This window comes from Antrostomus carolinensis, unplaced genomic scaffold (genome assembly GCF_000700745.2).
Source record: "Antrostomus carolinensis isolate BGI_N321 unplaced genomic scaffold, ASM70074v2 scaffold4394, whole genome shotgun sequence".
NCBI lineage: Eukaryota > Metazoa > Chordata > Aves > Caprimulgiformes > Caprimulgidae > Antrostomus > Antrostomus carolinensis.
Window position 1 is genome coordinate 1 of NW_010309936.1, and position 15,744 is coordinate 15,744.

At 39.2% G+C, this 15,744-nt stretch overlaps 1 protein-coding gene across 1 annotated transcript; it reads left to right on the plus strand.

The window, feature by feature from the left end:
• Positions 1–79: 79 nt before the first annotated feature.
• Positions 80–6,495, plus strand: GOLT1B (golgi transport 1B; the record flags this gene model as incomplete). The annotated part of the gene is made up of 3 exons (XM_010166226.1): positions 80–259; positions 4,324–4,405; positions 5,766–6,495. Coding segments are annotated over 3 exons (301 nt in total), but the record flags the coding sequence as incomplete, so codon positions are not given.
• Between the last annotated feature and the right edge of the window lie 9,249 nt (positions 6,496–15,744).

Below are 15,744 nucleotides of genomic sequence, written 5' to 3' on the forward strand. Positions count from 1 at the left end.
TATATATATATGTTTACATCCTAAACTTAGGAATATAATTAGCTATTTTCTTTCTTTGGTTATTTTTTGTCTTTTCCAGGTTTTATTTGTGGCTGGGTTTTACTTTTGTTATCGGTTTAGAAAGAACGTTTAGATTCTTCTTTCAAAAACACAAAATGAAAGCAACAGGCTTTTTCCTGGGTGGTGTGCTCATAGTTCTTATTGGTTGGCCTTCAGTAGGAATGATCCTTGAAATTTATGGGTTCTTCCTATTATTCAGGTAAGACTTCTTTCAAAATACCTTTCAAAATATCTGTGTATCTAGGAATAAATGTTACTCATTCAGTGTTGCTGCATTGCAGCTGACAAAGCAGCAGCATCCTTTACATGTTTGCTTTTAATAGATTTTATAGAAAGTTGTTGATTCATATTTGCAAGAGGTGGAAAATTGGTAAGTATTTTTCCAAGACTCAAATCTGCTAACATTTGTGAGGCATACACCAAACTAACTTTGGTAATGTTGTTTATGTCTAATCAAAGAATTGTAAAGTTTCAAAATATCTGAAAGTTCAAATCATTAGCAGTGCAAAGTTTAAATATTTCCTCATGAAAAAGGCAACTTGGATACTTTTTTTCTTTTTTTTGGTGGGGAGTTTCTTTTCTTTAACAAACAGGTCAAAATACTTGTTTACAAACATCCGAGGTTTGTAACCTGACCATTTCATTACTATGAAAGCAGCACAGTGAAAAGATGGTTTTGTGTCATGTTCCATTACACTTGTGCCCTAGTATAGTCAGAACTGCTGGTTTGGTTAGCATTATCTGGACTGAGGGAAGGAAATACAAGAGTTCTTGTTTTTGAACAGCAATCTCGATACGTTACAGCTTTTACAATGTGCCATTTAACTTCTTCATAAACACAATTGTAATGGTGAAAGAATTTGACTTGGTACAACCTGTGTATCCGTATTTTATCTTTATTTCCATGGTTGAAGTTCCAGACTTCTGTATAGAAGAAAGTACACAATATGCTAGTAAGTAAGAAGGGAGGCTTTTAGTTGTTCTTGGACTTATGTTCTGATGAAGACTCTTCCATTAATGCTTATTAATCTAACAACAGGCCCCCAAAATATTTTTGAAATGTCCAACTGCTAGCTAAACAGTTTCTGTTAATCAAAATCAAACCATTGTTCTTGTGGAGTTCTTTTTTCCTCCTTAGTAAAAGTTTGTGTTAATCTTGTATTTAGTTTAGATTAAAAGTTTAAATAATTTAGAAAAAAACATCTTAACGTGGCTTTTAATATAAGTTTCTTATTGTTCTACTCCATATTACTCTGAACTCTATTGCTGCAAGTGTTTTGAAAATCACAGTATTTTACTGAATACATTTTCACTGCTCGCACGGAGCGCTGGGGTTTGATCAGCCAGTACAAAGCAAGTAGAGCGTGTTTCCAACCAAAAACACCTCCTTTTAAAAAAATCTCAAAATCATTCTAAGTGACTATGTCTAAGCAGGTATGGTTATGGATTATCTCTTGGTTCTAGCCAGAGGCTTGCAGTGTCAGATAATGTTGAAGGGATTCCAGAAGGTTGGTAGTTATCCCCAGGTTACTAGGACTATCCCTTAGCCAGGAGAGTGTCAACAAGGCATAGGTAATTCCAGGTGTGGATGTTTATCTGATCTGTTTTAATTTAAAACCTCTTTAGACCATCTTTTATAGTGCTTAATAGTTCTTAGAATCTAAATTCCTTGCTACAGTGTTAGCTAGTTACTTCTTCAAAGCTCTTTGTTTTGCTTTAGTCTTGTTCATTTCAACCATTATCGTGTTTTTGGCAACTTACTCCTTTTTGAAGAAGTTAAAAATGGAGCCTTTCCTCCAGCATCATTTTGTATGATTCTTCAAGATCCCCCTGCTATTTGGTTGCATAACAGAAAACTTCCCTGGTTATCATTGGTCTTGAAGTACGTACATTTCTTGCCCAAGGAATACCAGGTCAACTTAGGCACCTTTGGATTTGTTAGGTCAGCATGTTGTGAGAACTGGCATTTCTGTGTATCCTGATGGCTTTAGTCCTGTGGATTACCAGGACTTTTGTATGGAAAACCTTTTATATTTAGCAAGAGCAATTTAGCAGTTCTAGTAGCATTATTTCAGCTCAGACTGAGATAGTACAAATGTAAAACACTGTATTGTGCTTTTGTCAGTCTCTTGACTTTTAGACCACTAAACCAGTTCTACTAGGTGTTCAGATCCCTCTAGAATCTTTACCTGTAGGTTGTTTTCTTGCATATCTAGACTACTTTTACACAGTCATCTTCCATACACCCTGTAGCAGAGCCCCTGTTGTCCACAAAGCAATAGTTAGGTACTGATGAGCAAGAACACTTAAACAAATGACAGGATTACAAAGTGTTTTGTTTTGGTTTTTAAAGATGCATCTGACTGAAGTGAGAGAGACGCAATTACTGTTTTACTCTGCTGTAAGCCTAGAATGACTTCCACTTCTTGCCTTATTTAACATGCAGCCACAAGTTTCCCATCAGAGGTTTAATCTTTTGCCATACTTCTCACGTGCCCACCTGCACTCACTGGAGAAGGCTGTTACAGAACAGTATCTCTTGTTGTGTACTCTGCTGCTTTTGCAACTTTGGCCAGATTACAGGCATCCAAAGTTCTGGCTAACAGTATTATCCTGCCTAACACTTGACTATTCCTTGTTCTTGGTTACACCAATTTTGTTCTTGGCTACACCAAATGTTTTAATCTGTTATAAGTGGTTTGTGTGCCCTGCATCACAATTTACTGAACCAGTGAAAGGATCTGGTCTTCAGAAAACAAAAATCTCCAGGAAAAACTTGCCGATATTGATATTATCCAGCAAACTGAGAAGCTGAACACGAGCAGACAATGTGCGCTTGCAGCCCAGAGGCCAATAACCGTATCCTGGGCTGCATCGAGAGAAGTGTGTCCAGCAGGTCGAGGGAGGGGATTCTGCCCCTCTGCTCCGCTCTCGTAAGGCCCCACCTGGAGCACTGTGTCCAGTTCTGGAGCCCCCATCACAAGGGAGACCTGGAGCAGCTGGAACAAGTCCAGAGGAGGCCACCAGGATGATCTGAGGGATGGAGCACCTCTCCTATGAAGGCAGGCTGAGAGAGTTGGGGCTGTTCAGCCTGGAGAAGAGAAGGCTCTGGGGAGATCTTATAGCGGCCTCCCAGTACCTGAAGGGGCTACAAGAAAGCTGGGGAAGGACTTTTCATAAGGGCAGTTAATGACAGAACAAGGGGAAATGGGTTTAAGCTGAAAGAGGGGAGGTTTAGATTAGATATTAGGAAGAAATTCTTCACTGTGAGGGTGGTCAGACACTGGAACAGGTTGCCCAGAGAAGCTGTGGCTGGTCCTCCCTGGGAGGGTTTTAGGGCCGGTTGGATGGGGCTTTGAGCAACCTGGTCTAGTGGAAGGTGTCCCTGCTGATGGCAGGGGGGTTGGAACTGGATGAGCTTGAAGGCCCCTTCCAACCCAAACCATTCTAGGATTCTATGAAACAGGTCTTACCAGTGTAGTGAAGAGGAGGATGACTTGTGGAAACTTTGCAGTTTCACTGTGGCTGAGGTCTCATTAGAAGTTAATCCTTATTCTATGGGAGGAATGCATAGCTCAACAAGAGAGAACTCAAGAGTGCCACCACCATCTGAATCGCTGCATTAGGCTGGAAACAGTTGTGATGCTGCCATAGAAAATTTGTTTTCCTGCTGCAGAGGTGAAATGGACACTGGAGAGGGCTACACCCTATCAGCTATGCTAAGCAGCATCCCCTGGCTCATGATTCAAATCCATGACTTGACATAAATTTTCAAATAACACCTCTGTCATGTTTATTTTTCTTTGGTTAATGTAAAGAGTACCATATATGGTTTCAAAGGGGATTACTCAGAATTAACTTTAGTTGTTTTTACATCAGGGATTGCAAGAATGTGTTTCCTATAATGTGAAAAGAAATTATCTCAAAAGATGTATGGTAATTTTGAGAAATCAGTTGGGAGCATCAGTTCTGTTGACTAAGGTGGATATTCTTTCCTTAGTTAGCTTTTTTGAGGAGATGACTGTGGTTGCCAGCTATGAAGAAAACTAAGTCAATTTTAAAATGAGGTGTTTATTTCCTGGTTTTCTCCTTTTTCTGCTGAATGTATGTTGATATATTTGGTAAAATTAATGTGCTGCTAATAAACTACAAGGTTTTGTGTAATCTCAGTTTAAAATATAACTCCTATTTCTTCATTTTATAGCAATATGAGAACAGTTTCATTATAAAAACTAATACAATCTTCTGATATGTTACCTAAAGGGGGTTCTTTCCTGTGGTGGTTGGCTTTATTATAAGAGTCCCAGTTCTTGGATATCTCTTGAATTTACCTGGTATAAGCTCGGTAAGTGTTCGGTACTTCGTGCAAAGTTTGAACTTGTATGTTTTTATATTCCATTGTTTTAGCAATAGTAGAAATCCATCAGGAATAAAGCAAATACAACTTGAGAGCAGTGACTTTGAGTGTATTCCTGTATAGTTCTTGCAGTGTACAGATTACCTTCATTCCCAGTGAGAGCCTTCTAGATGTAAAAGGAACAAAAGGCACCTCTGCAGAAGCTGCTCCCACTTATGCCTTGTGAAGCGGAAAGAGCCCTGGATGGTGACTCAGAACACTGGGGTTCTGCTTCCTGCTTCACTGTTGGCCCTAGGTGACCAGATAGGCAAAGTGTGCCACTGTTCTGTGCCTCTTCCTCTCTCTGTGCAACGAGGAGGACACTGTTCTTTGTGTAGGATTTGGATATATTTATGGAAGGTGGCCTGGAAAAGCAAACCGTTTATTTCAATGTTAAGTTGCAGCTTGTATGGTGAATCCAGAAACTCTCATTATGCATAATCATTCATCAGATATATTTACTAAGGTCCACTGTGCTAGACCATGTCTTGCTATTTACTAAGATTTATATTTTTTTTCAAATGCAGTTTTCCATTTTCTTAATCAAATAGCCAGGGATTTGAAGACAATTAAGAGGTGCCAGAAAGACAGCAATCTAGGGTGTTTCAGTCAACTACTTTTACTGTGCTAATTTCTGTATGTATTTTAACACAAGCATTTTTAACCCTAGTTTTGAAAGCAACAGTTTTAATAGCTACTACTAAAAAATTAATAGTGGGTATAACATAGGTGTATACAGTCTGTTTTTTAAAAATTAGTCTTCAAGATCATCTGTTCCAATCTTAGGCCAAGTCCTGGCTCATAATTCATGATCAATTGAATGTTTAGTTTGTCAATTGATCTCCCTCAGTCACATTTAATTTGATCATAATGGGGTTAAATCTTGTTTTAAAAAGATAATTGTTAATGTTTTATTCAAAGCCTACGTAGGCTCAGAAGAGAATCCACAGTAATGGTCAGTTGAAATATCTTACTTGGTCTACTAATGCATGTGTGGCTGATACTGTATTGTTTTGTTTTAATCATTAAGCTAGCAGTGTTATCTGCATTCTTCTATTTCCTTTTTCATTCTGTTGCATCTTCATGCTGCACTGTTAATGTCTATATGAGAAAAACATGTCATGCAGAAACGCAATTGCAATGTAAGGTTTTTAATTTTCACCAACTTAAATCATGAGACCTCGGTGAGTACTACTTGACTCATTTTCAGTCGCATACTAACTGTGCAATTAGCAAGTAATAGTTGAGAGTAACTTCACTGTACGTAAATGTCACGCAGCTTAAAACCTTTTTGTCTCCTTTTCTACAGCTTGTAGATAAAGTTGGAGAAAGCAACAACATGGTATAATGACAAGAGGGCAGAAGACTGATTCTAAACTTATTGTATTATTTATAAAATCCTTTTGAAGAATACTCAACACAAAGTTTAAGTTGTGTACAAAGGAAAAGCTTGTTACATTCTTTACATAACAGTTTAATTTAAAATGTATAGTCAACAATATACATTAGAAAAGGAGCTCAGCAAGTACGCTTATAGAAAGGTAACTCCAGAGTTCAGGAAGCAAACTGAAGAGGTGAAAGTCATGGAATAACCCATGTTACAACTGTTCAAGACTATTTTTGTTGGTTTTGGAATACATGCTAGAGGCAATGAACCCTTGTGGAATTAATGATGCCTGTACTTTACCTCCTTATTTTGAAGGTGCAGTAGAGCAAACAGGCCTACATTTTTATGGGTGACCCAAACTTATCCAGCCCTCTGCTTGCTATCTTCAGAGTGCAAAAAAAAACCAAACCAAACCCCACCAAACAGAAAACTTCTTGTGTAACAAGAGATGCGTCTTTGCATGAAGGTTAAGATGACTATTCATCTTTAAGTGTATTATGACTAAAAAAAAAAAGAAAGGAAACCCTACACGGTTGTGTTGTAAACATTTTTGTAAATACGTGGCTGAAATAAAACATTGTTATCTTAATGTTTCAAAGCCAAATGTAAATGGATTGTATTTGCCTTCCGTTTCGGAATATGCAAAAGGTCAATCTTTAATAACTTCGGTCTGAAATGTTGGTTCTGAACACATAGAGCTCAACAGGGAACTCTGGAAACTGACTTGCACCCCTTCCAGTTTGTTCTCCTTGAGTCATGTTACACGTGCATCCAGATGAGAATGTAGCCCCTTACCATTAACACGAAAACTTTGTGAAACATGCTTAGTTCACAGAAAAATTCATTTTATTAAGGTGCTGACATAAACCCTGTGAAATGTATCTTATCAAAATTTGAACTTTTGTTTTTAAACATTTTGAAGCTAAGGTTTCTTTGTTTACTCTGGAACTACAAATTTACTTTTATTTTTTTTTTTTCAGTAATAAAATGAAAACTTAAAGTTCTGTGTATGTGAGTCTCTGGGGAGAAAATTGAGCTATATGGGGCTAACTAAAGATCAAGTGCCAATCTCTGTATGTTTTGTAACTTGTTGCTTGGGTTATCTTCAAATAACTTAAAACTTCTATCAGTCACAGCAGCAACAACTTTGCTATGAGATTTTTAGCTAACCAGGAATAAATGTCCCCTACTAATGCAAGGGTCACATTTCTGCTTCTATTGGAATGTTAAATGTTGTGCACTTCCAATAGATTTAGTTATGTAGTATTCTCACCTAACAAAACGTGATAATTAAGTAAATTGTATTTGTGCAGGCTTTGGGGGTTTCTGTTGGTTTTTTACTTTCTTCTCCCTTAAATGTAATCCTAAAAAAATTACTGAAATGAAATGTTAGTATTTCAAGTAGCTATGTAGTCTTAAAGCTCTAGTGACTGTGGGGTTTTTGTTTGATTTGTTATGCAGTTAAAATTGGTGTTTTCCAAAATAACTTTCAAGTTAAGAAGAATTCTCATATACCAACCCTGTTGGAAGTTGCTGTGAAGCTTATTTATATATGACATGTTTTATTTTCATTACAAGTGTATAAAAGCAATCTACTATTCCCAACCTTTGTTTCCTTCTCAAACAGGCACAAAATGATTAAGTGTGAAAATACCATTATATTTACGATGACTAGCATCTGCAAAATCAGTGGGTTTATTTTATAAATGACAAAAATTGGTTATGTTTGCCTGATGGGGATGTGTGTTATAGTTTACAGATGAGGCTAAATACGACTTGTGGCTTCTACCTCAAGAGATGAACCAATTTTAACTGCTCCTGTAGATCTGTTGTGTGTTTAAAATTACTAGGGAATAACACTACAGCAGTTTAGCAAACTCATTGTGTTTGCTTTGGTAGAGCACTAGTCTGTACTGTGGGAATCACGTGCTGTTTAAAGCAGACAGCGTTCATAATTTACATTAGAAGTCAGCTACCTGAAGATTTTTGTTCTTGTCTTTTTGAAAAGTAATGTGATGGGAAAGGTGGATTGCACCACGTGGCTATGGAGCTCTGAAAGCAAATTGCTTGGTAAGCTGAAGCGCTTCATCACCAAGAAATCTGATGTTTTGGATTCAGCAATGACCTATGTGTTGCTCTATATGATCTTTTAGCCCTCCAGGATATAGGCAGTTCATCTCACTTCTCTTTAATTCATTGCTTTAAATCAAAAAGTCATTTTTTGTCAGGATGTGAACTGTTGTCAAAAGCATCTGAGGGAACAAAGTTGTACGTTGAATTTAGCATAGTCTTTATCCCTCAAGGTAATGTTGTCTTTGCTAAGATAAATGTGGGTGGCAGCACAGGTCGAAACGACTTAGCCTTAAAGTGTTTCTGTCATAAAAATATCTTTAACAGAAACATGCTTAGAACATTTCCCCTTTTAATTGTAATTTATAATTGCTGCTTTGAAAATTGTAAGGATGGATCTTCTTCTGAGCAAATGAATACTGTAAATATCCTTGTCATACCTTGAATAAATGGGTACCTTTTTCTATCATTTGTCTTTTGTGTCTCTTTACGTGCACATTTCAAAGTGTTTTGAAAAGTTTTCCTTTCCAAAAGTTAGGGAGTGTATGCTGTTACTGCTTGACTTTCTTGCACTTTTGTGACTGACTTTGATTAATCTTAAGTGGAAAAGTTTCCTCTTTTTCTTCCAATAAACCTTTTAACATAAATATCCCCCTAGTTATACAGGTTCCAATTTGCAAGACATCACAAGAAAGTGTGGAAACCAGTTACGTGGGAAATAGTTTGTTAAACTACCTCCTTTCCTTTCTGAGGAAATAACTGTGAAACTCCAGGAGAAAAGGAGCAGGTCCCTGTGGTTCAAGGATACGAGTGTGAGTTCCCTGTGTCCTAGAGAGCAGCCTGATAAGCAGGTTTACTGTGCTGTGGCGCTGTGCAAGCTCCCAGCCTGCTGTTGGTTTTCACAAAGGGAGTAGAACAGCAAAGCAGGGATTTTGATTAGTGAGGTGTTGTGTTGGTGCTATGTGCTACTTAATGCCCTAAAAACTTATTTTGATTGAAGTTCCAGTCTCTCAACTAAGTTTTACCAAAGTTGATTCTATCCTAAGAATGACAACAAATTAGCACTTCCTAATTTAAAAGGAAGAAATCTCAGCTACATCTCATTACACTTGTTAAACTGGGAGGTATAATGTTAATCTGTATGTAGCTCATGGCCAGTTATTTTCAGTGAGCAGTTACTATCTGTTAACCAGGAATACTTTGACTTTTTATTGCTCACAAATGGGACTACTGTCGTAAATGTTGTCAAGAAAGGTATCTTGTCTGCAGTAGATGTCAAAGGCAATTTTATTGGATTACTTTAAAATTGTTTGCTCCCCAGATTTCAAGGTACAGACTCATCTAGTTCTTGCCTTTCTGGTTCACTTGATTATCAGGCTGGAAAGTGGAGTCCATGTCCCTAAACCAAATGTAGTGTGTATGTCTCCCTGCTGTCCCTTCAGATGTCACTGCCAGCCCTTGGACTCCTGTCTCTGTTTCTCTGGCTGCCAATTCCTGGCTTGCTTTGGCTGTTAACTTCTACCCTTCAAATTGCCATTACCAGCTATGACAGCACTAGTGTGCCATTGCCAGACTAACTTACCCAGCAGAATTTGGCCTTTGTGGCCCATCTGTTCTAAACTTTACCCCTCTAGTATTAACCTTAGCATATTAAAGCATCTTTCTGAAGACTTGGATCTCAGTCCAACAAAGAGATTCTGCAGCTGCTGTAACCCCTCGCCAAGCCTAATTTCAGTACAATTATTATAAGCTAAAGCATCCTCCTCAAATACGTAACAATTTACAGAAAAATGATGGGACTGAGGTGGAGTAATTTGGTGTGGAATTCATTATCTCAAATTGTTATGACTGATGATTTGGGATATTGCTCAAGATCTATTTATAGAAATGCATTTGTGTGGTTTTTACCACTCATTAATGTGTCTCGTTTACCTGCAGAAGCAGTCCCTGTCTGGAGCTATACTTGCTGAAATGCACATATCTTCCTGTATACCTTCTAGCAGGTACCATTCTTCATTGAAGTGGTAGTACCACTTTGCTGGGGAATGTAGTGGATCTCCTATCAAAATTTATAGGTTTGAAGTATCTTCTTGCATATGATGCCAAAATCTCCTAAAAGCGTTGGGTTTTTTAGCTGACTTACCACATACAGGAATTTCACCACTGAAAGAGGCAACAGCAGCATTTAACTTACTGTTTGGTACAGGGGTGTAGATCTCATTAAGATATTTATAACTGAGAACTGGTCTCCTGCACCACTGAATTGACAGTGTAGCTGACCATGGGCAAAACGTGGGTTCTGGGGCCCCCAACATAAGGAGGATAAAGAACTACAGGGGTGAGTCCAGAGGAGGACATGAAGATGCTCAGAGGGCTGGAGCACCTCTCCTATGAGGACAGGCTGAAAGAGTTGGGGCTGTTCAGCCTGGGGAAGGCTCTGGGGAGACCTACTGACCTTCCAGTACCTGAAGGGGCTACAGGAAAGCTGGGGAGGGACTTTTCACAAGGGCAGGGGGTGATAGAATGAGGGGCAACGGATTTAAACTGGAAGAGGGTGGGTTTAGATGAGACATTAGGAAGAAACTCTTTCTTGTGAGGGTGGTGAGACACTGGAACAAGTTGCCTAAAGAAGTTTTGGATGCCCTCTCCCTGGAAGTGTTGAAGGCCAGGTTGGATGAGGCTTTGAGCAACCTGGTCTAGTGGAAGGTGTCCCTGCTGCTGGCAGGGGGGTTGGGACTGGATGAGCTTTAAGATCCCTTCCAACCCAAACCATTCTATGATTCGATGAAAAGGTAGGTGATCCACAACTTTGTTTTCCTTTCTTTCATTTCCTTCTGGGATCAGGTACGGCCACGGTCAGCGGGCGGGGTGCGGTGCTGCCCGCGGCCACCGGGAGGAGGCAGAGGGAAGAGAAAGACCCGAGGCCGGCGGGATGAGGAGCCCTTGGGTCCGGCGGCTCCTTGTGAGCAGCATCACGGAGCCGCTGCTGCCAGGGTCCCTGAGGCAGCGAGCGGGGTTCTACCTACACAGCCGGGGTGACCGGAGACCAAGTGGTGACATCTCACATGGTCCAGAGCAAAAAGTACTTTTTATTGTGTTCTTTTCAAATCGGCAACGCAAAGGATCCTATAGGTGATAAATGGGACATGAAAAATGTCTTGAAAATTTCTGGCTGGTTCGTTGTGTACTTCTGGAATCTTCTTAAGCTTGATTTCATTGAGACTGAGGAACTGCAACGTGGCCTTAAAACACGAAGCAGATGTTGAGCTGTTTATAGAGCCGCTCGTGCTGGCGCGCTGAGCCCCGGCCCCTCTCTTGGCTGGAAGGATCTGAAGCCGTTGGGTTGTAATTTGGAGATTGGGAAAGCAGACTTTCCACTTGCCACAGCCCAGCTGCCTCCTTTTTCTCCAGGCACTCCAAAGCAATTCTAGTAACATCAGAGAAATTAAGATTTCACGTTGATTGCTACAATTTAACTCCACGGCTTTGAAATAAAAGGCATTTTTGGACCCAAAATGTTTTACAGCAACCAAATAAACCACATTAGCTCAGGCTTTAAGAGTGTATTGGTTTAGTTTTCCTCTTGAAACCAAGCAGTTCAGCAGCAAGTCTTCCAGGTAGCATGGCTGGGTGGCTTTTATCTCTAGCCATCTAACTTATTTGGAGAATTATCCTCAACTTGCTCCCACACACTAAAAAAAACCCCAACAGCCCAACACATGGAGTGTTTCCCCTCTCTTACTTCCCTGCCAGTTTTTAATCAGACCTGAGTAGGGGAAGAAAGAAATGATGAAATCTTGGCAGTTTCCTCAGATGGGGAAAATGTGCTGGAGAGGAATGACTGGCACTTCCCTGAGAAGGTGAAGGAGTGGGCTGATGTTGATGAGAACTCAGGTGGATTCAGGTGGCCTGGGTGCTACAGCCTCAGAAGGAGCCAGCTGAGGGGCAATCTCATCTGCTGCCACCACCTGTGGTATGTTCCCGCCCCTGCTGCACCTGCATTCACTTTAGACACTTCCTGATGGTTTTTCTTCAGAACTGTGAGTGGCATTTTACCTTCTGTGAGGTGAAGGAAGCCAGCCCTGGTTGGCAGGGCTGTGGGATGGGCAGCACTGGAAGTGAGATGGCAGCAGAGGTCTGGAACCTTCTGGAAGAGGTGCTGCTGAGGAGGCGGTGAGGTGAGTAGCCAGAAAACAGAAATCTGGAAGAGATATTGGAAGCAAACTGTGTTCTTGGTTAATTCCCAGAGCGGAATGTTTTTCTTGCCTCTCAGGGCAGAAATAAGTGACACATTCACAAAGTGCTTCTTGAAGAAGAATGTGTAGAATGATGTTTCCCTATGTGGGTGGGTGGGAATAAAAGAGCAGGAGATGTTGTGTTTATTCAGTTCCAATTGGTGGGAATGAAAGAGCAGGAGATGTTGTGTTTATTCAGTTCCAATTGCCTTCACACATGCAGGCATTTTCCTTTCAGCCTTTTTCATAGTGTTTTCTTGGTTGTCAGGTGTTGTGTGGCAGCTTTCCCCTTTATCTTCTCTCACAATTCTTGCTTTTTAATGTTTCTTTTTGAGAGCATAACTATGCACTCTAGTTCTTTGTGAGGGTGCCAGTTTAGATGCTTCCTGCTCTTTAGCATCTACAATTACTTCCTGCTCTCATGCTTTTTTTATCAGGGTTTTTTAAACCCAGATCACTCTATTAATCCGTTTTACAGCAATGCCCACGCACAGTGGAGTTGGCATGTCCAAAGAGGTGGGAAAGTGGCCTTAGTGGATGGAAATGAGGCAACGAGCACCAGGAGAAGGTGCTGCCACAAAAAGATTTTGCTTCTTTGAAAATAAAATCCACTGAAACCTTACATCTCACTTGAACCTTTCTGTGAGGTGATATTCGCCTGTGACTATGCGAGGCCACTGTCTTCATCTTTCTGTTCCTGCAAAGAATCCTAACTATTTCTTTTCCTTTTCCAAAATGAAGACTAGTAATTGCAAAAATCACTTTCTGTGTGTAAGGCTTATTATTTCAGCTTCTCCCATCATGCTATTGTGGCTCAAAATGACAAGGCTTTAAATGACCTGTCCTTTTCTGAAATAAAGATAACCTTTAAAAATTATCTTATTCTAGTATTTTGTACATACGTGAACGCATATGTATAATATTTCTATTATATGGTTTTAATTTTTTTGGTTAGGAAATTTCTACAACACCAACTTGATTCTCATCCAAAGGTTTTTCTTTCCACAACTGTATTCCTAGTTCTGCAAGGCAGCTATGTGGAAATCATGTCCTGCAGTTACCTCCTTAATGGTTCTGAAGAGTTTTAGTTTTGAGAGTGAAATCAGTTATGGGCTTTCCCTGAAGAATATTTTAGGTGATAGTTGATGTTTCCTTATTTTAAATATTTGTGCCAGTGCACTTCCATGCAGCTGCAGAAACTAAGCATGAATGAGTTTTAGTACAAAAGCTAAGAAGCAGGAAAGTATTTCAGAAAGATCAAAACATATCATTCTGATAGTTTTGAAAAATATATCTTTTTATTTTGATGGGTTTTTTTAAATAGCTTTGGAACACATTTTGAAAGGGCTTTTATTACAAAAAGCTTTGAAAATTTTAAAAGATCAAAGCAAAATTGAAACACAAATTTTGTCAAAATGATACTTTTTGATTGAATCAAAGTTGCTTTCCCCATATTTTAATGCAGAAAGTTTCCATTCCATTTCAGAAGGAAAAAAACAAATCTCAGAATCTCAACTTTCTCTTAGATGGAAAACCTGGTTTCTACCCAACTTTGCTCTACCCTCTTTATGCAGACCAGGATTATAAGAGGAAACCTTTGAAAGTGTGTCAACCTGTGGCTTCTCCCCTTCATTCCTTGTAGAATTATGAAGTCATACAAACTGCCTCTTTCAAAATTCCCCATTTGGCTTTATATCATAGAGACTTTTCATTTTCCCCAATGGTAGTTCCTCATATTTCTGTGGCTAAAATGTGAGTTTATTCAGTTTTGGTTTGGATAATGTGCACAAATGAAACCCCTTTGGTCTTCTGCAAAAATTCCACTCATGAGCCAGAATCCTTTCTGTGTGGCTTCCATGCAGACCAGCAAAAGGAATGGAACATACTAATCACAGGTTTTTGTGGCCGCTCTGCAAACATAATCTGCCCCTTGGGCCTCAGGTATCACAGCTTCTATTCACCTCACGAATCTCTAGAACTTGTGGAAATACTTTGGACTCAAACCATATAAATTACCTAATTCTCACATATCTGTGAAAAACTTGCTCACTAAAACTTCTAAAGTTTAACAGTGCTGTCAAGCATTTGCAGAATGCTTTGCATTAATGGAAAATCTAGCGTAGAAATTAACGATGGCCCGTTTTACAAGAATGAACTATTCAAAATGTAGAAAATTTATGTTGTTATTGGTGGATCAATACCATTGATTGACTTTATCTTACTTCTACTGATTCAATGTCCCTTGCATTATAACTTCTGGAGTGTTACATAAGGATGTGTAGCTAGATTGAGGTAATGCAAGCCAACACTGTAAAAATCTGTCTGTATGGCACGTTTACTAATGGCAATTTCAGGTTTTGGGGTGTTGCAGCAAGATGCAAGTTTTGAGGTAAGTTCTGTAGCTTCTCTGAGTTTTGGTCTCCTTTTTCTAATTTTTATTTGCAAGTTTAGGGCTGGTTTGGCTATCAAGAAAAAGATCTGGTTTAAGTATATATCCTAGTTAAGTTTGTGTTTTGGCTTTGCATAAATCCTCTGCAGTTCAGGTAACATTTGTCCTTTCCCTTTACTTTCCTTCTCCTGTTTCTTAGTTATGCCCAGGCTGTGGTTTCTGCTTCATACCTCAGTAGTTGGCAGTAGTTTGAGCATGACTTGGAATGCATCTGCATGGTGGAGCATGATGCAGAGAACTGAAGAAGAAAAAGGGCTCATGGCACAATACTGTTCAGACTGGCATATTGAGGTCTGGAAAGAGTAAAACCAAATTCAAACGGCTTTTGTTCTAGAGGGATTTAGAATACTGAAGTAATTCTGGAGAAACTGGGGATTGGAACTGGGATTGGAACTAGATCACAGAATCACAGAATCATAGATGATCTTTAAGGTCCCTTCCAATCCAAACCATTCTGTGATTGAAACTGTAGAACATTCCTGTAATAAGGAATGCAAAAACCTATGTGGATAAATATCCCATTGAGGGGCAGATTCAGAACATGACTTTTCTGAAAGGAAATCTAGAAACTTCTTTGAAGGATTCAATGAACATGCAGACAGTAGAGGTCTGATTAATACAATCTACTTGGATTTCCAAAGGACTTGATAAGGTCCCTTACCAAAGGCTCATGGAAAATAAGCTCCCATAAGAAAGGTGCTTTTATGGTTGATCTCTTTAATTGGTTAAAAGCTAAGAAACAGAAGAGAGAGTCTGTGTAAATGAGCAAATAGTAGGGAAATGGAGGCAAATAGGCAAAGGACAAAGTTTGCTCATGAGATTAAAACCTTCGGGGTAATGGTGTTAAACAATTTAGTCAAACTAGAGCTATCTACAAAATGCTGTGGAAAAACCCTATGAAACTGAGTACACTGTTGTCAAAATAACATATAATAATGTCTGCAAGAATAAAATTATGCACATGGCAAAAAAAATATCTAAATTTATGTAAGCAGTGATGGGTTATGAACAACCTCTTACTTTTCAGGAGAGAAATCTTGAAATCATATAGTTTGTAAAAATATCGGTTCAGTTTAGCGCTCAGAAACAGTTGAATTAGGAAATAGAACATCAGGCATTATTAGGAAAAGAAACGGGGGGGGGGGGG